Below are 25,082 nucleotides of genomic sequence, written 5' to 3'. Positions count from 1 at the left end.
TGGTCTCTGGGTCCTGGGACAAAGGCCGCGTCGGGCTTCTTGCTCAGTGAGGACTCTGCCTGAGATGCTCTCTCTCTCCCCCGGCCCCTCCCCCACCCACACACACGCGGTCTCTCTCAGGTAAATAAATCTTAACGACGCAATCGCAGAGCCTTAGGGCCGGAAGGGTCTTACTCCCCTGCTGGCGCTCCCAGGCCCTCCGGCCCACCTCACAAGGTAACTGCCCAGCATGGTCCCCCGGTGAGGCATCCATTCCCATTCCTCTGGCTGCTGGCCTTTAGGAGGAGCCCTGAGACCCCCACCCACTGTCCCTCGGCCAGATAGCAAGACGGTAGCCCGCCGTGCCCTGTCATCCCTTTGGGTGGCCCCACGTGATAAATGCACGCATACAGCCCAGAATACTACAAAAGGAGCGTCCATGCGCCGGCATCTCTAATCAGGGAATGGGCCCTCACCGCATGTCCCTCCTCGGTCCCTCCTCCGTCACCCGCTCCTCCCCCAGAGCGAACCACCGTCCCGACTCCTCCGTTCATCTTCTCCTCGCCCCCACCCATAAATCTGCCCCCTACGGACGTGTCCCTGACGGTTTGCGGACACAGGCCGGGTCACGGCAAGTCCTCGTGCGGGGCGGGGGGGCACGTGGATGTGTGCCGGGTCCCGTGGACTTGCGGCGGCGACGTGGTTGGGGCGGTGCCCCGTGTTGAGTGTCTGTTCCCCGACTTGGCTGACATTTGCCGGTGTCTGTCTGCTAATTCTAGCCACTCGGTGAGAGCGTAGTGGCGCTTTGTGGTTTTCGGCTGCGTTTCCTTGCAGTCGGCTGGGGATGTGAAGTGTCTGTTGTGTTGATTTCTGAGGCTGTTTAGTGTGTCCTGGGTGTGAGCTGCTGTCAGACATTCAGCAGCTGGGGCCTGTGTGTGAGCTTCCTAGCGGAGTCTCTCGACGAGGAAGTCGTTTCGGGTTTTGACTAAGATCCGTTTATCGACGTTTTATTTGGCGGTGGGTCTTGTTCTGGGACTGGTCTCAGAAGCCCTGGCCGACGCTGGGGCCCCAGAGAGTGTCTGTGCGCTCTGCTAAGCGGTCTGCTCCTGTGGCCGCGTTCTCACGTCTGCGGTCCATCCTGAGCCAGTTTCTGTGCCAGACAGCAGCTGCGGCTCCGTGTGTGGATTTCCTCCCAGAGACGTGCCGTTCCGGCGCCGTCCGCCGGGAGGGCTGCTGGGCCTGAGCTTTACTCTGGGGTGTGGCTACACTGCTCGAGACCCGGTTAGTCCTTCCCTCGGGGCGGGTCAGAGCCTCCAGGGCAGAGGGGTGTGGTCTCGCGCCCGGATGGTGAGTATCGGGCTGCCAGCGTCCCGGGAGCGGCCAGCCTGCCTGCAGGTCCACAGGGCTCCAGGGGAGGAGCAACCAGACCTCTCTGAGTTGGAGAGGGGCCCCAGGGTCTCGCTTCTCAGACGTCACCAGGCTCCTGTCTCCCACATTGAGGCCGCCCCCAGGCCCCCACGTGCCTGGTCCCACCAGCCGTGTGCCGTGAAGTCAGCAGGGCACGCGCGTGGCCTCTCCGCTTTCCCCATGACCGGCCTAGAATTCAGCTTGGTCCACTCAGCGCCATTGGTGACCACGCTGTCCTGCTTTCCAGCACCATTTTCCCCTCGTCTCTGGGTTTGTGTCTGGCTCCGTTAAAGCGGAGTTTGGAAGGGGAACAAGATTAGTTTGATTGGTTCAGTCTCCTGTCCAGCCATAATTCTTTGGACCTAACATACCCACTGAGACGTTCGGAGGCGCCCTCAGCGGGTCCTGAGCGGTGGTGGTCAGCACCTGGGTGCTCGCTGGAAATGCAGCGTCACGGCCTCCTGCGGGCCTGCTCTTTAACAAGAGCCCTGGGACGTCCCGGGGCCGCCAAGATTAGAGACACTCTGGGGCTTCACACGTGTTTGCTTTTCCTCCACTTGGAGTAGTACCTGAATATACAAAATAGGGTATTTTCTTGCTTTTGATTTTAATTTTGACTTTATTTCTGCACAGTGTCTCGGACACCCAGTTAGCAGACAAGGTCGAGAAGCTGGTCCTGGAGCGTTTGAAGCCTCTCCTGGTCAAGGCCCAGGTAATCCAGTCACTTGCCTTTGGAAGCGCTGGAATAAAAGGAGGCCTCGTGAGGCCGCGCGTCCGCCTGGCGGCTGGGGGCTGCCGGGCCGAGCTGCGCTGTGTGGTCGGGTGCGGCACTGCCCGGCCCCTCTGGGGCCACTGATGGGTCTTCAGTGCACATGAGGGACCAACACAAGGGAAGAGAGGGAAAGTCCCACTTTTGAGAAAGGGGAGATTTTATTTGGGGAGTGAGTTTAGGCTCCGGCTTCCGTTGTTAATGAACTAGATCTGTTGGTGCTGTCAGCGTTCCATTAGCTGCCTCTGCACGTGTCCCGGGCTCCCCCACCTCCGTGCTCGGGAGTGATTGGCACTATTTCCCGAGGGTGAGTGCCTTTGCACGGATGTCCCTCTCTCTCCCTCGAGGAGGAGCGGGGAATGTGCAGTGTCATCAGCAGGCGCCCCCTCCCGTGGGCGGCAGGCTGGAAGTAGTCTCGTCTTTGTGGACATGGAGGCCACGGGGTATCCTCATCTTACATGGAACGAACGATGTTCTGGGTCCCTGAGCGGCCACTGAAGTCTGTAGCTCTGGTGTAAGGAGCGTGTGCTTATTATGAGGGTCCCGGACATGTCAGGAGCAGAGATCCGTCTGCCCCCTTGTTTCATTGGTGACGGAGCTGGAACAGATGTGGGGTGATTGCCTAAAGACACACAGCTACTTGGACCGTGTTTCCAAAGGGGACAGAAAGCCAAGATCAACACACGGCCTTTGTTTTCACGAGCACACGGGCTGGGAATTGCTGCAGAGCCTGACGTAGCCGAAGCCGATGAGCGGCTCCGTGCACAAGTTAATCTCGTAGCGGTCTGTACCAACGTGGGTTGTAGGTTTTGATAATTGATGGATCACGCTTGTCTGTTTTAGCAGAGAGTCAACTCTTCTCTGGAAGCAGATCCTCAGCTGAGGGACCGGCCGTCAGCAGACACGGCGACCGCCCGGCCCACGGAGGAGGTGCGTGCGCGGTGGTGTTCCTGTGGACACCGCTGTCCTGTCGTGAGAGCGTGCTGGGTGGCGAGGGAAGGACACAGGTTCCTGTGAGCGCGGGGGACCCTGCTCAGGAAGGGGGAAGTGACAGTTCCTCTTGGCTTGTTGACATTTACGACGGAACTCTCTGGAGCCACAGGGGTCTGTGTGCGGCTCTGTCCTCTCCCGAGCACGGCCGGAGAGCAGCCGTCCTCTCGTCCTGCCACGCGGCCTGGCTTTGCTCACGACGGGCCCGATGCTCACTGTTCGGCAGGCACGTTTTGAGTGCCGGACAGTGACCGGGACCTGGCCTAGCAGACAGGAAGCGGTAAGAGGTGAGCAGCACGAGAGCACGTGTTGTGGTTGGGCACCCCTGCATGTCCCCCCGGAGGACTTGTGTCCGGCATGTGTGGGACGATCCTGTCCCGCCGGGGCTCGGGCTGTGGGTGGGAGCTGCAGGCCGGCGCACTGAGACTCAGCGGGTTGGAAAGCAGCTGTTTGTGCTCAGAGCAAACATGGGGCCGAGCCGGCGTGCAGGGTCAGGGTGAGAGGTAGTGGGACGAAGCCGCACCAGCCCGGTGACGTAGGATTTGGAGAGCGCGTCCCCACTCTGCGGATCAGGCAGGTGCCCGCATGCACGCAGGTGCGTGGTCTTCGTGGCTGTGACTTCACCAGCATCTCGTGGCGGAGTCGCGGGTGAGGAGGCTCCTGAGGCTGGGAGCTGAGAGCCTGCCCGGAGCGCACGCAGACCCGCGTGCCTCGCGCAGCCCAGCCTCCAGGCGATCCTTCCCTCCTGGCGGAGCGTCTCAGCCGGGGCAGCATCCCCGAGTGACCGTCAGGGCCGTCAGCAGAGTCCACGTGTTGAGGGCTACCAGCCTCTCACGTGAGAGTCAGTCTCTGGGCGCTGGGTGGTCTTGAGGAGAGTGAGTGAGAAGGAAAGCAGCTCTGTCAGCAGCTAGCATCCTGGGGTAGACGTGGGCGTCACCGTGGAGGTCCCCAGGTGGCACGCGAAGAGGGTGTGTGTGTAAATAACTGAATAAAAACAAACAGGGAGAGAGACTCACTGAAGTCGGCATGGTGACGTAGAGAGAAGCGTTTTCTGTGTTAACTTGTAAAATTCTCAGAAGCCCCGTCTCTAGAAGGGAGGAGACGTTTGTGGCCTTCACACGTGGAGTACAGCTCTCGACGGGTTCACTTGCCGACACGACCGTCTCTGCCGTCAGGAAGGGGTACTGCATCTTCGTCTGGCCATGCGCTCAGCACCTGAAATGGAGCTTTCCAGAATGCTCCAGTTTTTTCTAAGTTGAAAGTTATATATGCACATGGCTAAAAATTCCAATAATTCAGCAAAAGTATGATATAAAAGTTAAACCATCCTGTGAAGGAGCTTTCTTTATATGCCGGTGAGCTCCATATCACTGTGTCGAGAGCTTCCTCGTCTTTTCCAAGGGCACACGGTATTCCTGATGTTCCGGTCCCTGTAGATGAAAAATCCGACCCGTGCAAATACATCTGCATTAACTAGACCCGTGTTCTTGGGTTCCTCTGCTCTAGATTTTTTTGTAACTCTGTTGTCTGAATATTCGGCTGATATTTACTTAACTTATGTTGGGCATTTCTTCATATCTTTATTGGCCATTAATATAGATATTTTTTCTGATCCGTTAGAAGGATTTTGAAATTGCTGTGGCGGGAACTGTTCACGGCATGTCCCACGTGCACGTGCTCACGGAGCCCTTCCAGCTCTGAGACGGGACTGTTCCCGTCTCCCTGACGGGGGTGAGAGCAAGGCGCAGGGGTCGTGCGCGCTGCCGAAAGGCGCAGCAGAGCCAGGACCCCGTGTCCCACAAATGGCTCCTTCCAGAGCCTGAGGCCATCACTTCCCGCGGACATTCCTCGCAGAGCATCTCTCAGAGTAGATTATAGACCTATCTTAGAATCAGAAGAACTGGAGCATGTGTAAAATCGCTTTGCAAACTGTAAAGTGCTTTGTGAACATAAAGAATACGAAGTCAAGAGAAGCTAGTAAAGCTCTCCCGGGTTAAGGTAGAAAGTGTCGAGTGAAGACAGAGAATGAAGAGGCTCGTGATATCATGAATAGAACCACACGAGAACAGACCTGTCGTCTGGGAGCCGACCCTGAGCTGGCGGGCTCTTTCTCCGGGCGCACCAGGAGGACGCTGGCCTTGCCAGCCGGCAGGGGCTTATGGTCGGCTAGCTGGTTTGTGGCCGTGTCCGAGCAGCTCATGGCAGCTGTGCCCGTGGGGCTGCTTTGGACTCGCTGCTGCGGGAGTGGGGATGGTGCGCGGATCGCCCGGGGCTGCTCTCCGTCTTCAGGTCTTTCATTGCCTCTCCGCTCCTCCCTTGCTTCGCAGGCTGCGGCTGTGGACCGTGCGCCCCGCAGCCTTCGCCAGCTGGGGGACTGTTTGGAAGACGCCACTCACGGGCCCTGGGCCACGACCCGCCGTAGGGTCTCGGAGTCGGAAGCCTCCGCTCCCGTGGGGGACGGCAGGGACAGCCCGTATCTGGAGACTCTGATGCTGCGGGTGGAGGAGATGGAGGTGAGGTTTGGGGCCGCCCCCCCACGCCTCTGCAGCCCGGGCGTCCATCCCAGCCCGACTGCAGCCAGTGCAGGGCCTCGCGAGAGTCACTTGCCCTCCCTAAAAGTCAGGGGTCTTTGAGGATAAAAGGAGGTGTGAGGTGTCGGCACCCCACGGGACGTGGAGCTCAGGAGGTGAGGTCATTGGTTGGTGATGGGAACAGCCCTGGGACCAGAGCCGGGACCAGCGACTTCTCCACCCACCCCGGCATGGGGTCCCCGCAAATCGCAGACCATCCTCCTTGTTACTTCCCACGATACCACTTCAGAACGCTTTTGTGTTACGAGTGTAGACCTCCCGGCGGGACCCAGCCTGGGCCCTGGACTGTCCAGAGCAGGGACCTGAGGCATAACGAGGGAGTGAGCAGTGCGGCTGCGGTCGCCGGAGCTGGGCTGGGGCGCCAGGTCTCCTGACCCCCACCCCAGCCGGTCCCGTCGAGGTGCACCATGACTGAGTCTCTGTTTGGATTTGCTGCTGAGTAGAAGCATAGGGAAGACCGTCTTTTGTTGGTTTTTGGAAACGTAAAGATGTCGTTCGCCCCAGTGCCGGCATGGTCCCCTTCCCGGGGGTAACCGTCCGGGCCTGCGGCGTCCAGGGTGGCCGGCTCTAGCCTCGCGGGGCGATTCAAACGTCAGTTCAGATGGAGCCCACGGCTCACATTGGAAGTGGTCAGTGGTCAGTGGCACACGGAGCAGGTCCCTCGTCACGGCAGGTTCTCGTGGGCAGTGCTGGTCTCCGTTAGACAGGTTAGATGAATTGCTTCATTTCATTTTAGACTTGGCCTCGTAAACGCGCCTCACTTCCTGTTTCTGGCGGAGCGCCTGCATCACGTGGGTGAACTGCTCTGGTGTGAACAAAACTACTCTCCTCTCATAAATTAAACTTTTTTTTTTTCTTTAAAGAAATACCAGGAGACAGTTCGCCAAAGATACAATAAAATTGACTATGCTGATCCTCATCTTTGGATGCAGGAAGGGAAGACGGGTGAGTGTCCCCCCCCAGGCGTTCCCCCCGCATTTATTCTGTAGCTTCAGACGTACAGGGAAGTTGCAGACCTTTGGCGGTGGGCACACACGGACCCGCCCGCGCTCTGGCATCCTGCCAGTCCTCCTGTGTCTGGGCGTGTCTCAGAGGAAGTGCAGGTGTGGGTGTGCATGAGCCCGAACCTTGCGGCGTGTGTACCCGCAGCTAGAGTGTCCTGTTTCTCTGTGGCTCTTTTTCCTTTTGAGATAAAATTTACATGTAATAAAAAGCACAGATATTAATTGTGTCCTTAGATGGGTTTTGACAGACGGAGACACAGTGGGCTTCCCGTGTGCGGACATGCCTCTGATTCATCCACCTGCCTGTGGATCCACACTTGGTTCTGTCCAGTTTGGGGCTATTAGGAATCGGTGTGCTGTGAGCACATTCGTGTGTGGTCTTGTGTGGACGTAAGTCTTTATTTCTCTTGGATAAACACCTGAGCAGACTTGCCAGGTCCCGGGACAGGTGTGTGTTCAACTTTGTAGAAAACTGCCAAGCCTTTCCCCAGGGCGGCTGGTGGTCTGTGATTGTCTCCGTGGGATGGGCGTGGACTGATGTCTCATCATGGTTTTAATTTCATTTCCTTGCTGAATGATGATGTTTGGAACATTTTTATGTGATTATTAGCCAGTGGTGTGTCTGTCTTCATGAGGCATCCACATATTTTGTAGATTTTTAAAAATTGGGTTGTCTTTCGGTTTTGATTCGCAGGGGTTCTTTGTGTGAACGTTCTGAGGCAAGTTCTTTGTCAAATACGTACATTGTCTGGCTTTACTGAGATGTGATCCACGCTCCGTAGACTCACCCTTCAGAGCGCACAGCTCAGTGGTTTCTCGTGTTTGCACAGCCGTCTGACTCCAGAACACGTTCGTCCCCTAAAAAGCCCTGTGCGTGCGGCAGCAGCCCCCACACCCCCGCCCGGCCCCCACAGCCCCGAGTCTCCTCGGACCGGTGTTTGCCAGTATTTCCCCCTATTTTCTCAGATGTAGTTTGTCACAGGAGGACATTTCTTGCTTCAAAACGTCTAACACCAATTTTTCTTTTTCTTTTTTGACCTAAGAAACCTTTGCCTACCCCCAAATTGAGAGGGGGTGTCCTGTTTTCTTCCAGAAGCTTTATGGGTTTAGCCGTTGTGTGTGGGGTTGCGGTCCATCTCGAGTGAAAGTGGGCCTGTGACGTGAGGTGGACGTGCAGGTCCGTGTTCTGTTCGCATAACGGACAGCCCTCTGTTCTGCAGCCGTCTGTACAGAAGACGTGCCCTTCTGTCCCCCTTCTGCAGACAGACACAGTTGCCGGGCTCCTGTCACAGCTGCAGCTGGAGTGTCACTCATCCGTGGTGGCCTCGTGGCCGTGGGCGCGGAGCGTCGGGGTGCGGGAGGCCTGCCGCCGAGCCGTGTCACGTACCGCTCTTTTAAAATAGGGGTGCAGGGACGGGCGCCTGGGTGGGTCAGTCGGTTAAGCGACTACCTTCGGCTCAGGTCATGATCCTGGAGTCCCGGGATCGAGTCCCACGTCGGGCTCCCTGCTCGGCAGGGGGTCTGCTTCTCCCTCTGACCCTCCCCCCTCTCATGCTCTATCTCATTCTCTCTCTCAAATAAATAAATAAAATCTTTAAAAAAAAAAAAAATTAAAAAAAAAATAGGGGTGCAGGGTACCATCTTGGGGAAGGCGCTGGCCAGGCCACATTGTGACAGAAAGATGAGCCGCTACGCACAGCGCTGTCTTGTGTCTTCTGTGATTCTCAAGCCCCTGCCCTCTGCTCCGTGGCTGTGTCTGCCCTCCAGCCGTCACTGTGACCTCACACAGCCACGGAGCCGCTGCCTGCCCCGCTCTGGAGCTCGGCTCCTTCCTCCCTCCCTGGCCTGTGCGCTCCCGTGGACGCCTGTCGTGTCAGGGTCACTGGTGGACGGATCTCATCTCCCAGCTAAGCCACAGATTTGAGGCCAGACTCTCTTCCGTGCGGGCCACTGCATATTCGTGAGTCCGTGGCATCTGGTGTCTGTTGGCGTGGGAGCAGAGGGGGCGCCGAGGGCGGCTCACTCCGCGGATGGTTTGGCTCCTGGCCGCGGAGCGGGGTTGCACTGTGCGGAAGCTGGTCTTCCCCAGGACTCCGTGTGGTTGTTTCAAGGACAGTGTAGTTACTCGTGGCCGCCGATGAGTGTGCGAGGCTGGGTGTGCCCCGGCCAGGAGCGCGGTGGAGCCCGAGAGGGACACCTGCAGGCTTGGGGAGTCCCAGGAGGAACCCAGTTTCTGTCGCTCTGGTTGTGTGCTCGTTGTAAGACAGAACCACACTGAGCGTCTAATCCCGCTCTTGTCCTCTCCTCGTGCAAAGAGTGCCCAGATGTCCTGGGGATTTTGACAGACGCTGATGGGGGCGTGACATCGCCGGCACGTGGGAAACTATAGGCATATCCGAGTGACTCCGACTTACCTGAGAGGGCCACGCGTTTTCTTCCCGTACTTGAAGTACACTTAAAATTTTGAATGACCCAAAGCTCACAAGAGCTGTCGAGCCTGTGGGGTCTAGGTAATAAGTTAATGTTTTGACTGTTGTTGCAGATTTTTCCCAGCAGCTAATTAAGTGTTGAGACGTGAATGCTTTTTTCCCTCCCCAGTAATGAAACCGTTTAAAGGTTAAAACACAAACCCACGTGCTCAAGCCTCCTCGAACGGTGGTCCTAACGGGGCCTGCAGAGCCTGGGGCTTCGCACTGACCCCGTCGTGGAGCGTCCTCCGAGCTCCTGAGGCTCTTGTGACTTTAAATTCGCCTTTTCTTTGCAAACCAGAGCATTTTTGCATGGCCGGCCACCCCGGTCAGGTTTCAGAGACGGGCCTGGGAAGCACGCCGCTCTTCTCTCTGTGTGGTCACTGTCTGCCTCTCTTCTAGAGCTCCCAGCAGTAAGTGAAAGGCCTCTTTCTCCTCATCCAATCAGGATCACAAAGACCCCAGCTCGCAAAGACCCAGACGTGAACATCGTGTTGGAAAGACCCCAGAATGCCAAGTGAGTGGCACTGAGACCCGCGTCAGACCCGTGTCCACGCACTGGCTTGCCTCTGGTGAAGCGTCAGGGCCCTTTGATTCCCACAAGACAGGGCCCGACCTCCCCGAGCTCTCCAGGAAGGCCCCGTGCCGTCTTGGCAGGCGGCACCACTGTCCCCTGGCTCGTCGTTCCTGGTGCAGCATCGTGGGGCCCCGGGGCCGTGCCCGTCCTACTGCAGACCTGCTTCGAGCACTCTGGCCTCCGGGACAGGGGCTCCCGCCACCTCCTGGGTGGTCAGGGCACGGTGGGGGGTGTTGGGTTCGTTCAGGTGGAAGGAGACCGACCTTCGCCAGTCCGTGCGTCGGGCGGAAGGAACCACTCAGCCTTGTGTACGGTGATCTGAATGCTCTCCTTTCTTCTTTCTCTCAGTTCCCTGGATGAAAGTGTGGGGACTGACGAGGGGCCTGAGAAGAGAGGGGCTCCCCTTGTGCCCCTTCCAGAGGAGAGTCCACAGAAGGAAGGCCGGGTCGCCCTGCAGGTGCCCCCGGGCCTACGGCACAGCATCAGCAACTACTGTAGCCGCTTCGAGAAGTACCTCCGCCTGGTGGCGCACGAGGCCGTGGGTGCCTTCGACCCATGGCTGCTGGCCGAGAGGTCAGTACGGTGTCGTGGCCTCCGCCTGGGAACCAGGAGCCAAGCGTGAGCTCACAGAGGGGCTGCGTTCACATCGCTGGCGTGTTTTTTCCGAGCACGAGCTTCCTTCCCTCGTGGGGGTGGAGTGGGGTAGTGGCCGCGCTGCGGGAGCGGAGCGGGGAGGCCCCGCCTGCAGACTCGCCCCTCTCCTCCGTCCACTGTTGGCGGTACTTGGACTTGGCGTGAAGCCATAAATGACGGCAAACGGGAGAGCAGGGGCGTTGGAAGCCATCGCGCAGCTAGACGGGTGGTAGAAGGCCCAGCCGCTGGGAGTGCCGCGGAGACCAGGGACGAGGGGCGCCGGGCACCCACAGGTGGAGGTGTGGGTGCAGGTGAGTGGAAAGGTCGGGCGGACTCTGAGAAGCAGGGTAAGGCTTCAAACCAAACAAACCAGAGTGAGCGTCCTCAGGAGTAAAGGACGCGGTCACACCGGGAAACGCGCCCAGGATACCGTGAAAAAGGAGCTCCTGAAGAATGGAAGTAAGTTCTAAGAAATTGAAAGTATCGCGGCCAAAGTCACTGGAGAGCTTTAAGAAAAAAGCCAAACCTCTCAGAAGTGGAACAAAGCAAACAGGCGGTAGAAAAACAAGATTTTAAAAACTCGTGGGTTCTAGGAGTCGCAAGTCCAGGAGACGTCACGGAGCCGTGGCTTCAGCAGCCGGAACGGGGGACGTCTGAGGCCGGGTGTGTGGGCGGCCTGCTCTCTGGAGAGGTGGTGGCCGTCCCCCCGGTCCCCTTCCTGCAGGGGCCTGGGCGCCAGTCCGCCACCTGGGGCTGAGGCTCTGACACGCTTCCTTTGCGGGGACACAGATGTTCAGCCTGTGGTGGCAGCATCTGACGGTGGGAGGTGCATCCGCGAGAACAGGGAAGGGAGGGGAGGGAGACTTTGAAGGAAACGCGGTAGGAAGCCCTCCCGGAGGCCGGCCGCCCGCGGTGAGCGGGTGAGTGAGGAGCGAGGGCACAGACCGCGCAGAGTGCACCTCGGGGCATCATTATGGAAAGGCGTGTGAGCATCCCATGTGAGGAGCGGGTGACAGAAGGTTCCGGAGAGTCCCGTGGGCCCCTTCAAGAATCAGAAAGAGGAACGGCATGTCGTTTTCAGGAGGACACCACTAGAAGGTATCAGAGCATCCCCCAAAATCTCCCCTCGAGTTCTGTGCTCCGCTAAGCTGTCCATTGAATGAGAGGGCAGAGTGGAGACACGTTCACGGGCCATGTCCGGAAATTCGGTTGCCGGGCGGCGTTCCTCTCCGAGCTCCTGGGAGGCTTGTGTTGCCAGCGCAGCGTGGGCGTCGAGGAAAGGAAGACAGGGCTTGGGAAGCGAGACTCCGGCGGGGAAGCCATCTCCACGCGAGGAGCGCTTCAGTGAGCGTAGGGAGCGCCCAGCCTGGTGGAGGGAGGACGGAGGGCCGCGGGGGGACGGCGGGCAGGCGGAAACAGGAAGGAAACAGGTACGGTACCCGGGGCGTCTGGACGCATGGGGGCACCTTTCCATTTGTCTCGTAGTTTGGGGTGGGCGAGTGCCAGGAATGTTGAAAGCATAGTGGGTGATTCTGGTCGTGGTGCCCCCGGGAGTCTGGACCACGTCCCGCTCACGACAGGCAGAGCGTGTGCTCGACGGCATCGCAAGCTACTAGCTGACGGAGAGCCGCGGGCCGGGGTCCCCCCCGTGGTCAGCCCAGAGGGCACGTGGGCCCTCTTGAGGCCCTTTTTAGACGGAGCCCGGAGCGGGGAGCCCAGGCCTTGCTGTGGTCACCTGTGAACGCTTCTCACGTGTGACTGGGCCCCCGAGGGCGGCACTCCGGGCGTCAGGACGCAGAGGAGAGGGCAGGGCCCGGGGGCGCTGCACACGCAGCTGGAACCTCAGAGGGACCGTGGCTTCCAGAAGGTCTACAAGCCCCGAACGGAAGAGTGAGAAGAAATCCACACATAGGCGCATATTACAGCATTCTTGAGAAGTCAAAGCCAGAAAACGTTAAAATCATTCGGAGGAGGGAAGAATGGGAAGCAGAAAGCTGGAGGCCGGAGGACGTGGCGTTTTCTGAAGGGAAGAGGGAAGAGGGCCACCGTTCTGGAGCTCGGTGTGTCGCGGACGTAAAAGGGTTCCAGACGAGCGAAGCGAGGACTTTGTCACCGGCCGCTTCGGCGTGGGAGATGGCGAACGGGCAATTCTCAGGCAGAGCAGGAGTGGTGCCAGGGGAGGGGTCAGCGCGTGGGGGACTGCGTGGTGGCGGGGCGCATGTGCTCATGACGACACCCACCAGCGTCGCGGCAGGAGGAGTGCAGAGTGCCGAGCCTCTGGGCTCGTCTGGGGAGACGGTAAGAACGTCCGTGGTCAGGCTCGACGTCGGCGTGCCCACAGAAACGCAGGATGGCCGGTAACACGGGAGCGGAATGTGCAGCGTCCAGGGTAGCAACGAGGAGAAAGGGTCATAGAAACCCACGGAATCCAGAGACAGGAGAAAGAGCAAATGGGCAACAAGAAGATACTCTGTTTTACTGGCAGGAGCTCTGATGTATCAGTTACATTAAACGTTTGCCTCGCCCGCGTGACTCTGCCCGCGGGACCCGTGTCCGTCCCTCCAAACCGGCGAGGCCAGGGGAACCCCCACCCCGGAAACGCAGACCTCACGGTATTCCCGTCAGTAACGATCTCGGGAAACGGGCAGATGGCAACGCGTCCGAGCAGCTTTGAACATGGCGTGTGCGCCCTCGGTAGAGACGGGAGAACAGTGGACACACCTTAGTTTCCGCTCTGTGGGCATCTCCTGCGGTGGCCCGGGCTTGACGGCTGCTTTGGCCTGTTGCAGGGTCGAGGGGTTAGTGTGTGCGTCCGCGCACCTGACGGGGAGGCCAGAGCGAGTCGTCCGCCGAGCTGGGGAGTTTGCAGCCCTCGTGGATACGGGGTGCACGCGGTATGTGTCGTGTGTCCGTCTGGCCCATCTGCTGAGAAGGCCCCCACACTGCGGCCCCAGGAGCACAGGGCACACGGGCTCCCGAGCGCCGTCCTCCCCTCGGGGATACGGCCGGACGGGGGGCTGGGAGCGGGCACGACGGCCCAACCGTGACGCCAAGTCAGGAAGGAGGGGTCGGAGGACCAGGGGGCAGTCGAGGGGACCCAGGAGTGGCGGGGGGATGGGCGCTGGCGGTCCGTGTGGGGTGTGAGTGTCAGGGGATCAGTATCTGCACAAATGACCGGGAGCCGATCACAGACGGGGATGCCCGGAGTCTGCGAGGCCGAGCCGCTGGCAGAGGGGGAGAGAGGGCGGGGCGGGTGCGTGTCCGTCCGGCAGGGAGAGCGCCTCCCCACCGCCGCCTGACGGGAGCCGGGGCCAGCGGGGGACGGGGGAGCCAGGGAGCCGGCCGGATGCAGAGGGACGGGCGTCCCTCCTGTGGCCTGAGTGACCGCGAAGAAACCTCACACAAGCCCACATTGAGGGACGTTCCACAAATAAAGGCCTCCTTGCTCTTTTGGAAAATGTCAAGGTCGCGAAAGGCCGAGGGACGCCCGCAGACTGGCGGGGGGTCCGGAGAGGCGGGCGGCGGATCCCGCCCCAGAACGGACACCGTGTGGACCTTTGGCACACGTGAGCACGTGTCCCGTCAGTGGCAGCGTTGGGGGTCCCTGTGTCCGAGGAGGTGCCCTGGGGGGGGCGCTGCACGCAGAGCATGGACGCTGGGCCCGGGTCCGGGAAAGCGGGGCCTCTCGGATTCGCCTGTGAGGCTCGGGGCCGCCCGCGGGTGAGTCCCGGCTCCCGTGGCCGTATGCGTCCAGCCGTGTTGTTTGTCTTCCAGCTTCTCCGACGAGCTGGTAGACGAGGCTCTGGGGGCCGTGGCTGCGGAGCTGGAGGACGCGTGTGAGGACTATGCGGAAGCCGTGTTCACCTCGGAGTTCCTGGAGGCCGCGACCTGAAGGCGCTCCCTCCGCGGCCAGCCTCCTCCCCGGGGCCCCGGGCGGTCTGAGCCTGGCTGTCCCTCTGTGCCGCCGGGGTGCTCCCACGGGGAGGGGGCCCCTGGCATCTTCTTGTCGTGGCGATGGTTCTGGGGTTGATGACGGAGGGCGAGCTGTTTTCTGGGGCCTGGGAATCGTGAATTATGACAGTGTAATAGTTTCTCAGTGTGTGATTTTCCTACTGAGATCCTGTGCTTGTTCGGCTGCTGAGTCTGGTGATGTGAGCGTTTGGAGAGGCGCCAGCTGGTGTCTCTCCCTCGAGGGCCCACGTTGCTGCCTGAGCTCCTGTCACCCCGAGCTCGCTGCCGCCGGGACAGGAGCCCGCCTGCCCTCGGCGTGCTGCCAGCCAGTCCTCCGCCCCTGCCGGTCCTCCGTGCGCATCGCGGTCCGCAGCCTGTTCTTGCCCCGGCGGACGCATCCTGATGTGCAGACGGTGTCAGGGTGCGGGGGCCATCGGAGGCCGTTGGGAGGGTCCCGAGCTGGCGTCCCTGTGTGCGGGGCCGGCGCTTCCACGCCTGCGGACCCAGGGGAGCCCGGGCATGGGGAGAGGACCGGCCTGGATGCGGGAAGCCCTCCGGGGCCCCCGAGACAGGAGGACACGTGAGAGCCACAGTCGCGCGATCCTCTCGCCCCCGCCAAGCTGTGTTTACCGAGAAGAGCCTCTGATTTTTCAGAAAAAGGAAAGGAATGTGCATAAACGTAAGGCCACTTCCTGGAAGAGGCTTCCCTCCGTCGGCCGGCCTGGGCTTGGCGGAGGGGCCGCAAAGGGAGCGACGCGAGGCCCCCGTGGATAATGTGAGTCCTTGTGACGCGTGCGGTGTTGCGTCTGGACTTCCTCTGCGGTGCGCGCGTTTGAGGTGACCGCGTGAGCCGCTCGTCACACCAGCGCGCGCGCAGCTGGGTCGTGTGTGTTGTTGATGTTCTGCCTGATTGCACGCGGCCTGGGGATCAAGAAGGCCCTGGGGCTGAAGGTCTTCGTCGTGCGGGAGGCGCGCGTGCACCTGAGGCGGCGTCGGTGGCTGGAGTCCGTGTGGCTGTTTGTACTGTGCTGATTCCCTAAATAAACTCAGGATTTTACAGTATGTGCGTGTCTGTCCGCAGTAACTCACGCCACCTTCCTCCCCACAGACAGAAATGCGATTCACAGGACCCCCACGAACACCGTTAGATCTGCTCTGGGCGTGGGGTTACTTGCTCCGCGTCCCCCCCAGAAAGAACGGTGATAAGCCGCGTGTCGAGCGCACACGCTGCACACCCCGCCTCTGGTCTGTTTGCTCCCGCGGGCGAGGCCCCCGCCTCTCGTGTCCTGGGTGCACGAAGGGAGGCCCCGCTTCCCCGGGATGGGTCTCGTATGGGGGCAGGGGCCCCATCCCGTCTCCCCGGGGCCTGGGGTCCGAGGCGCTGGTGCCCTGGGAATGCCGAGTCGGCCAGAGAAGTGCCGCGTGCGGCCGCCGACACCACCCTCGCTTCTCCCTGTGCCGGCAGCTCCGTGGGCCTGGAGGGAAGGTGACGGGCGGCCTGCCTTCTTCCCCGCAGGCGAGAGGCTGAGGGAGGAGGAAGGGGTCTCTGAAGCCCTCGGGGCCAGTGGGACAGGAAGGGCCTCGGGACGGGGTCAGCGAGCTTCCGGGTTTTTCTGGGCTCCAGAGACGCAGCAGAAAGGCAGTGAGCTGCAGGTGGGTCACCTTCCCGGGGCCGTGGCGGCCTGCGGGCTCCAGAGGGGAGACGTGGGGTCCTCTCAGAATTGGGCTGCAGGGCTTCCTCCAGACCTGGGGAGCATTACTGAGCCCACTGAACCCCAGCCCACCCCCTTCTGCCCCTCCAGGCACTCCTAGGCCTACCCGGGAACTTCCCCTCCCCCTCCTCCTCCCTGCAGCCCCCTCCCACACTTCCTGGCTCTTCCGTCAGGCCTGGCGGGTGCTGGGCCGCAGAGCCACAGGTCGGGTTACTGCCCGAGAAGCCCCCGCCCTGCTGGGTGGGACCCTCAGGCCCAGAGGTCCCGGTCTCCCTGCCTGGCCACTTGAAGAAGGGAGAAGTCAGGGGGAGGGTCCCCTGAGCCTGGGCTGATGGCCCAGCCAGCCCTTGAGGACATCTGTTCTGGGGTGGCTCTGGAGGCCTGAGGCCAAGGCCGGGGAGGGCAGGCAGCCGCCCTCAACCCGCTTCCCCACCTGCTGAGTGCCTGTCTCCACCCTGCCTTGTGTGCCAGCAGGGAAGGGCCAGGTGGGGGTGGGGGCCAAGAGGTGAGGTCCCATGCGACCTCCACGCCTCGGTTTCCCAATCTGTGACACAGGTTATTGGAGGATTGAGGGAAGGAAGCCATGCAAGCGTCTCCTTGTGGGGATGGTCTCCTGGTCTCTGTCCCCAGGGGCTCTCCCGCCCGTGACCCCGGGCCTCTCCCGCTCGCGACCCCCGGCCTCTCCCCACCCGCGACCCCGGGCCTCCCCAACCCGCGACCCCGAGCCCAGCACTTAGCACCTCCGGCTGGTTTTCCGGCCGCCGCAGTCGGACGTCCCCTGTGGCCGCTGGATGGTGCTCCCGCGAGCCGCAGGGACTTTCTGAGCTGGGCCACATCCTGAGGCAGGAGAGGAAATGCCGCTAGTCCCACTGTGTGCACGAGGCATCAGGGTGGCAGAACCAGTCTGCCTGGGGTCTCAGGACACGTTGGCAGAACCACACTCGGTGTGGCCTGTTCTGTGACCGTCTGTCTGTGCGTCGGGCAGGCGATGCTGGGATGGCCTACGGACCGTAGCAGACGCTCCCGTGAACACAGCCTCCATCTTTAAGTATTGATGGTGGTCCTGCCCCACGCCAGCCACCCTGCTCCGTCTGGGCTCACGGAGAGGACGAGCACACGCGCCCTAGCCTCCCGACAGCCCCGCGCCCCGTCCCCTGCCCCCTGCTGGGGCTGGACCCAGCACCCACCCACAGAGCAGCCGTCCGCCGCGGAGTGCCACTGCGCTCCGGGCACCCTGTTGCTCACGCGAACGCTGAGGCAGAGACTGGGAAGCCCTTCGCGGGTGGGGTGGGGACGAGGCAGCCGCAGGTGACCGTCCACAGTGCGTGCAGTGGCCACGGGGCCCGGTGTCGGCCGGGCTCCTCCCACAGCCGGCAGCCAGCACTCACGCTGCATGGGCGCCCCGCGGCCTCGCCTCCTGCGCTGGGCCGCTGCTGAGCCCGACGTGCCGGTGTGGGGGCTTGCCCCACCGTGGCCCGTGGCCTCCGTGACGCCCGCATCCCCAGCCCTGGTTTCCTCCTCGCCTCGCTCCTCTCAGGCAGCGCCCCCACCTGGTGACACGCTACGCAGCAGGAGCCCTGGCCCCACGGTGTCGGGCACCTGCCCAGGGGCCCTGGGGCCGCTCCCTGGCCTGTAACAAGCCCATCCTGACCTAACCCTGGGCTCTGAGCAGCCAGGTCTCTTGTCAAACGCCCCCTGCGGCCACGTGGATGGACCAGGGGAAGGGTGGCTTCCCAGAGGGGAATCGAGGCCCCGCTACCTGAGCCGCGGGACCCGATGGCAGCCGGGGCAAAGCTGCCTGTGGGCGCCTCCAAAAGCCCAAGTTTTCCAAGACTGGGCAGTTCGTGCAAGGTTCGCTGCCGTCCACGGAGACGCAGGGACAGTGGGGGCCGTCCCTCCTCCGGAGGCCTGAGCACGGGGTCGAGAGGAGAACAGGAGCTGTGGTTGCGGCTGAGGGGCTGACTCCTCCTTCCCGAGCCAGGGCCGCTCTGGCCTTCACGGAGGAGGCAGCTTTGGGAATCAGACCTTGACAGACGGGTGGGGCTGGGGGGGGGAAGAAGGGGACAGCGCGGCAAGGCCCCCCAAGGAGGGCAGGCCACACGGTGAACGTAGTGTGATCAGGTGCGGGTGACTGAGCGGCACGACCCACCCCCACGGTCACCTCAGCCCCAGCGCGGCCCCCGACACGCTGCCGTTCCCTGGCCGCGTCCACCCTCCTGGGACGCGTGATCGCCCCAGCCTCAGGCTCCAGCATCCCGCTCTTTCCTCCGTGTCTACGCGGGGGGCCCCTGCCATGCGCCCGGCCGCATCTGGTCCACCCTCTCGAAACCCAGCCGACGAACGGTATGCAAGGGCGCAGGCGTGGGTCAGGATCGCCGCCCCAACAGTGAGCGGGGCCCAGAGGGGACCTCGAGGCTCGCGGGACGGCACTTCCTGAGGCCGAGCCTGCGACGGGCCGAGGGCCCCACGGGCACCCTCTGGGTGGCCGGCTCCGTCCTTGGCGGCCTCCTTGCCGTGTCAGCTCCGGGTGATGGACTGTACACGGCAGACGTGTCACGGGAGACGTGCAGAGCCTCCTGGGGGTCAGAAGGAACTCGCAGAGGCACAGCCCACGGAACGGGGGCGCCTCCCGAGGACAGTCAAGCCTTTCCATCAGCGTGGATGCCGTTGTCCTTGCCTCTGGACAGAGGCGAGGCCCGAGGCCCCGGCGCAGAGCAGCGCTATGGCCGTGTGGCCCGTGGCCCGTGTGGCAGGACGCCATCTCTCGGGGGGCACTGCGCAGTCTGCCAGTGTTGGAGCGAACTCACAGTCGCGCTCAGCTTCAGGCGGGAACACGCCCCAGACTCCCCGCGCTGGCTCCGGGGCCTGTCCCCGCTGCACAAGCAGACTCACCAGTGGAGAAGGCCTTGCTCTTTTGAAGCGTCAAGACCCCTCGGAAAACACCTGCACACAGGTACGTACATACAGACACGCACGTGTGCACACACATAACGTACACATACACGTCTGCATATGGATGCACGCATGTGCACCCACACACGCACACACGTACACCGTGCTCACACGCACGCACACACGTACGCACACGGGTGCGGTTTCGGGGGCTCACAATCCCTGGACCCAGGCAGGCAGGAAGCCCGGTTAGGAAGGCCGCCTCCCGCTAGCGTCCCTGGCAGGTCTGTGCGCCTAGCAGGGCCCCGCTGCAGGCGTGTTCTCATCTTATTCTGGGGTGGACGGAGGGGGGTCTATTGCCCCTTTCCTGCGGAGCAGGGTCAGTGGCCCTGGACCCGACGCTCCGGGTCTGGTGCACACCTGTTTCCTCGGACTCCGCGGGCGCGCTCCTTCCGGTGCGTGAGAAACCTCTCAGGTCCCCGCCCCCGATTTGCAGTAACTCAGGGTGGGGAGAGGAGCAGAGACCCGCCCGCACGCCGACGTTCACTGCAGGAGCCAGGGGGCTCTTGTTAAGTTCCACTTACTTCCTACGGCTCCAAGCGAAGTCAACTCTGAGGATCACAGGTGTTCTGTTCCCCGAGTATGAAACATCAGGACGTGGAGACACTTAAACCATGTCGGCGGCGGCCCGCAGGGAGCAGCAGTGCGCGAGGACCCCACCGCCCCCCTGACGGTCCCTGCGGGCCGCGCACACCACCCTGTGCGCGCCCGAGTGCCCTGCACGGGTGACCCAGACTGCGCACTCTCGGGAAGGCCTCAGGCCTGAGCTCTGGGGGTCGCGGAGTCCCCGGCCTCTCAGTAATTTGGATTCACGACGCAGCTTCCCCTCAAAAGCCTGCAGCACTGCCCCGTCCTTACGCGCCTCCCGCTCCCACCCCAGCGAGCCGTGCAGAGATGGGGTCCTTTAGAGCCCACCCAGCGGTGCGGGCGTCCGTGGTGAAGGCGGGGCCGACAGGCAAGTCTGCTCCCGGTGTTGGCCCCTGAGCGGCCTGGCTTCCCGTCTGCTCCCTGGGCCCGTGTGCGCAGCCTCCTCAGGTCTCAGACCCTGGTAAACTCCGCCCGTGCTGGAGAGCTGGAGCGCGCGCCTGTGGCCACAGGAAGGGCTGCGTGCGTGCTGTGTGCGCCTCGCGCGCGCCGTGGGCCCGCTCCGCGTGCGTGCTGTGTGCGCCTCGCGCGCGCCGTGGGCCCGCTCCGCGTGCGTGCGGTCCGCGCCTCGCGCGCGCCGTGGGCCCGCTCCGCGTGCGTGCGGTCTGCGCTGCGTGCGTGCTGTCCGTGGGTCTGCTGTCCGCGCCTCGTGCGCGCCGTGGGTCCGCTCCGCGTACGTGCGGTCTGCGCTGCGTGCGTGCTGTCCGTGGGTCTGCTGTCCGCGCCTCGTGCGCGCCGTGGGTCCGCTCCGCGCGCTGCGGGGGTGAGCAGACCGTCACTACTGCTCCTGGCAGCGGGGACAGGACGGCAGGACAAGGAGAGAGAAGGGGCTCCTTACCACAAGCCAGGGATCACCCGCGTCTTCGGGGCGCTAGGAGCCCCGTTTGACCCCCACTACCTGGGGCCGCGCATCCCCAGCTGTGCAGCGAGGTGCGGGTCCGCCGAGCTGGAGCTGGCCCTGACTGGGGTCTGGGGGTCCTTCCTCGCTGGAACAGAGGATGTCGGGGTGTTCTGGCTCCCTCCAGGGACCCCCGATCTGAAAACGAAGCTAAGCGTGTGCCCCTCCCCCGCTCCTGGTCTCCGCACCCCTTCCCTCCATGAACACTGGTGCCCGCCGTCTTTGCTTCTGCCTTTGGACGCGGATTTACACGCTAAGGGGATTTCTCTTTCTAGATCTGCCTGTTCTCTCGCCCTCAGCCCTTCTGGGCCAGGATGTTTCCTTGACTGACTGCGGTCCTTCAGCCGCTAATCTAATCGGCACCTGCCCAGTGCGATGTCTCCCACCGTGGCTTCCCCGGAGCAGCTCCAGAGGGAGGCTCCCGCCTTTGGAGAAGGCTGCGCTGCCCGGGGTCCCTGGGGTGCCTTTGCACTCCGCCAGAAATCTAGTATATCCTTAATAAGTACACTCAATTCACTTTCCAACCCTTGTAAAATTCAGCCTTTTGCTCATTGGTACACAGCCCAGCAACACCGCTGGGAGGCTTCCCAGGCCAGGCGGGCTGTGCGCACACGGGCAGACTGTGGGGCCCATGGTGGGTGGGGAGCCCGGCTGCAGGCAGAGCCCCCGACTCCCTGCCTTCCTGCTCTCCTAGGTCGTCTTCCCTCTGGAGGTAGAGGGGATCCTGGATGGCGGACCTGGTCCACCACTTAGGGCCCGAAGAAAGATTCCTGGCTTCTAGCCTCAGTTCCCTCATCTGTAAAATGGGAGTGGTCGATGGGCTGCTCTCAGGACTAAACATGGTAACTCGCGAGGAACACGCACAAGGTCAGTGGGGCCGCGGGGGCCGCTCAGAGGGCCCCCGTCACCACTGTTCCCAGCCCTAGAGGTCCCCAGTTCCTGGGAGAGTCTGGAGGCAGATGAGTGGACACTGTGACCCCTTGTTTGGGGTTCCCTCCGCCTGGGACTCTGTCTTGGCTTATCCAGCTGTGGCCTGAGCCCCGGGCAGTGGATGCTCTCCGGGAAGCCAACACAGTCTCCGAGCTGCATCAGCAAGTGCGCGCTGTGCGTGTACGGGGCACCCTGCTTCGTGGCGGCCACAACAGCTTTCCCCGCCCGTGGCGATGGGGCTGCCAAGGTTTATCCCCACCGTGAAGGAGGCCCTTCTGAGCTGACTTCAGCGCAGACCTCCCGCCTCTGTCCCCAGCGCATCCCGGGAGAACATCATTGTGCTTGGAGGCGGAGGATGGAATGCAGTTTGTGTCCCAGCTAGGTGAGGCTGCCGTGCGAGGCCGTGCTGGCTCTGTGGGACACGCCAGGGGCCCCCAGGGGCGGAGGAGCGTTCCAGGCGGCAGGGCCCAGGCTGGAAGTCAGGTTCTCATGCTGCGCTGAGTCGTCCCACTGCGGAAGGTGTTGGCAGAACCACCTCTGAGAGCAACTTGTCATGCAGTATTTAGGGAAACGTGTGTGTTCCCGATGGCCCCAGCATCCCCGTGCTGTGGGTGTGCTGGAGTCTGCCTGCCGGGAGCATGGACGTGCAGGGCGATGTCGGGACAGCAAGAGGCTCTCTGGCCTAAGTGGCCACTAAGAGGGGTTAAAAGGATAAGACGAGGTGTTTGCACCCTGTGAAATACTATGCAGCAGTCAAAAGGAAGAGGCCAAATCCACAGATACTGACATGGATACAGCTCAAACACGCCGGCAGGGAAAGAGTGAGAAGCACATGGCAGGAGGAGCCTCTGCAGGAAGACTGGGAGCCGTCATGTGGAGGAGGGGAGTGGGGAGAGGAGCCGAGCAGACACACACACCACAGGGCTGTGCCAGACACCCCGGTCCTACTCTGTCCAATTGTGTGCATCTCAGGGCCGGGGTGTGGCCTCGCTGGGCCCCCGTGAGGACCAGGCCGAGCAGGGAAGCCCGAGGCACGGCGCTCGGGAGCTGGAGCAGGTGCGGAGCGGGTTCTCGGTGCGCGGAGCCATGGTCTGCGACGGCCTGTCCACGTGATGTGATTGTGGTTTCCCGCCCTTGTCCCTACAGCTGCGGGGGTATATCGGGAACTGCAGGCGGTTTCCCCGTCTACGAGCTGATTCCTAAATCCTTATCACTGACGGCTGTAATCTGCCATCTGTAACTTGTGCCGAATACGCAGAGTGTGTGGGGCCAGCTCGGAGGAGTGACGAGGCTGAGGCCGTGCCAATGGGCACTGCCGTGAGCACACAGGACGGGCTGCTCTCCCCGCCCGTGGGACATTTCCACCCAGTTCCTCATCCGTGTTTGGTCTGAGAACAACGTGCAGACAGCTGGGCCTGCTCTGGGCCGTCTCGACATCAAACACAAACCCAGCCCCACTGCAAGGCTGAAGGGGGAGGTGGGTCGTGGGGGAGGGACCTACTGTGTGCCACCCAGCACGGCCTCCTCCAACTGCACCTTCCTTGGAAAACCTGCCCCAGCCCCTGCAGGCTCCCCCAAGTGCCGTGACCTGCGCACCCTGATTGGTGCGACCAAGAAGCAGGCTGGGCAGCAACGTGCCCCTCGGTGACCGTGGCGCTCAGCGGGTTCTGCGAGACCTCCCCACACGTCTTTGGGAAACACTGAGGATGCGTGCACACGATTGTCTGGATTTCTCAGTCCGCCCTTGTAGGCACGGATGGGACCGTGGCATTCTGTGGAACTGTGGAGCATTCAGCGTAGCCCCCGGGTTGGGACTGCCCTGGCTGGGGGCCCTTACACGTGGGGTCCAGGGCTCACCCGAGGGCTCCCTTGCTGATCTTAAGGGATCACAAGTGAGCGCCTTGGCCACCCAGCGCCTAGTTTACAGACTCTGCTGTGAGGGTGAGGCCGTGGTCCTAACCCCTCTCGGGGTGGGAGGTTGAAGCGCAGGGTAGATAAGCCGCAGCTACCAGCAAGCGGCGGAGAGCTCATTCACCTGGCGTCCCGCGCGACGGGCAGGACTCGCAGCTCCAGACAGGAGCATCTGCTTCCGAGGCTGCTTTTGTGAATAGAGGTGTCCCCCGCGCCGGGGGACAGCAGTCCGAGACTACGGTGCAGGAACCAGTGAGGAGGGGCCGGGAAGGCTGCAGGGAGGGAAGGTGCGACCAGGAGGGGCGGCTGGCAGAGCCACGGGGCCGGCCCCGTCCTGCCCCGGGCCTTCCCCCGACGCCCATCAGCAGTGGGCAGGGATGAGTTGCTTGGCCGGGCCTGAGCTGGGAGCGGCCGTGCCAGGCCCAGCAGGCACCGCAGGACCTACCCCACCAGCCAGCGTGCCCGGAAAGGAAATGAGAGTAGCCGGGCGTGACTGCCTTTCTGTGGGGCCATGTTGGCTCTGGTCACTTCCCTTTCCAAGTGCCCGGACACCAGCTGTCTGGGACCCAGGTCCAGGCCAGCCCCGCTCCCTGCCTGCCCGGAGCTCTCCGATGGGCCCAATCTGTGCACACATCCTCGGGCAGTAGTGCGCGGCTGGGCCTGGGAGCTGCCGGCCCCTCCGGGGGAAGGGCCTGCCGGAATCCTGACACCGACCCTCGCCACCGAGCCGGGTGCCCAGATGCAGCGGCTCCCGCTTTCCTGCAGGTGGCCACGGGCAGCGCCTCTGAATGCTAGCTATTCTTTCTTCAATTAAGGGTGATTCTTGTGATGCAGGAAGTTAGTCTCCACCAGTTAATCTAACGGCCTCGTCCCTGACGTGTTTGCTCTGCCCGGAGGCAGGGCTGGAACTTCCTTGGCAGTCGGCAACGCGGGCGCAGTCAGGCTCTCCCTGGGGGCCGGGCCCGCTCTCCTGGCTGGACCAGATCCAAGCACGGGGCCCAGGAGTGCCCTCTGCCTCCTGCCCACTCACTGTCTTCCCATCTGAGGGGTGGGGCGTGGGGCGTCTGCAGTTCCAACCAACCTGACACCTCCCCCGGGCTGCTCCCTTCACCCCTCCCAGGGGCTTGTGGTGTCTGGACAGAGTGGTGTGGAGGGGTCTCAATGCTCGCCTCACCGTGCACCTTCCCTGAGTGTGTATGCATGCACACGCATACACATGCACACACACGCACACACGTCCCCGCATACATGCACACACACGCGCACACATGCACACACATCTGTACACATCTACACATAACGCACACGTGCATATGCACGCACACACATCTACACACATGCACACACGCACACACATCCACACACCCCCATCCACACACATGCAGATGCACACGCACATGCACACACGCACACACATCTACACACACACACATACACATCTGTACACATCTACACATACCGCACACGCGCATATGCACGCACGCACACACATCTACACACATGCACACACGCACACACATCCACACACCCCCATCCACACACATGCAGATGCACACGCACACGCACACACGCACACACATCTACACACACATACACACCTGTACACATCTACACATACCGCACACGCGCATATGCACGCACGCACACATCTACACACATGCACAC

The 25,082-nt window shown here is 62.2% G+C and overlaps 2 protein-coding genes across 2 annotated transcripts in view; one reads left to right on the top strand and one right to left on the bottom strand.

Moving 5' to 3' along the window:
• Positions 1–1,797: 1,797 nt before the first annotated feature.
• Positions 1,798–25,082, bottom strand: part of PIMREG (PICALM interacting mitotic regulator) — a 94,652-nt gene continuing 71,367 nt past the window's right edge. Inside the window, exon 5 of the transcript XR_014140667.1 lies at positions 1,798–1,812. The gene's annotated coding sequence lies outside the window, so the exon portion shown is untranslated. The remainder of the gene's footprint in view (positions 1,813–25,082) is intronic.
• Positions 6,598–25,082, top strand: part of PITPNM3 (PITPNM family member 3) — an 85,323-nt gene continuing 66,838 nt past the window's right edge. Inside the window, exons 1-3 of the mRNA XM_081806016.1 lie at positions 6,598–6,681; positions 9,611–9,725; positions 10,134–10,358. Coding sequence (XP_081662142.1) covers positions 9,719–9,725; positions 10,134–10,358 — 232 coding nt within the window. The 5' untranslated portion in view covers positions 6,598–6,681; positions 9,611–9,718. The remainder of the gene's footprint in view (positions 6,682–9,610; positions 9,726–10,133; positions 10,359–25,082) is intronic.

This window comes from Leptonychotes weddellii, chromosome 15 (assembly GCF_054177405.1).
Source record: "Leptonychotes weddellii isolate Sample4059 chromosome 15, ASM5417740v2, whole genome shotgun sequence".
In the NCBI taxonomy this organism is placed as follows: domain Eukaryota; kingdom Metazoa; phylum Chordata; class Mammalia; order Carnivora; family Phocidae; genus Leptonychotes; species Leptonychotes weddellii.
Note: the sequence above shows the minus strand (reverse complement) of the source record. Positions and strands in the feature narration are given on the sequence as shown.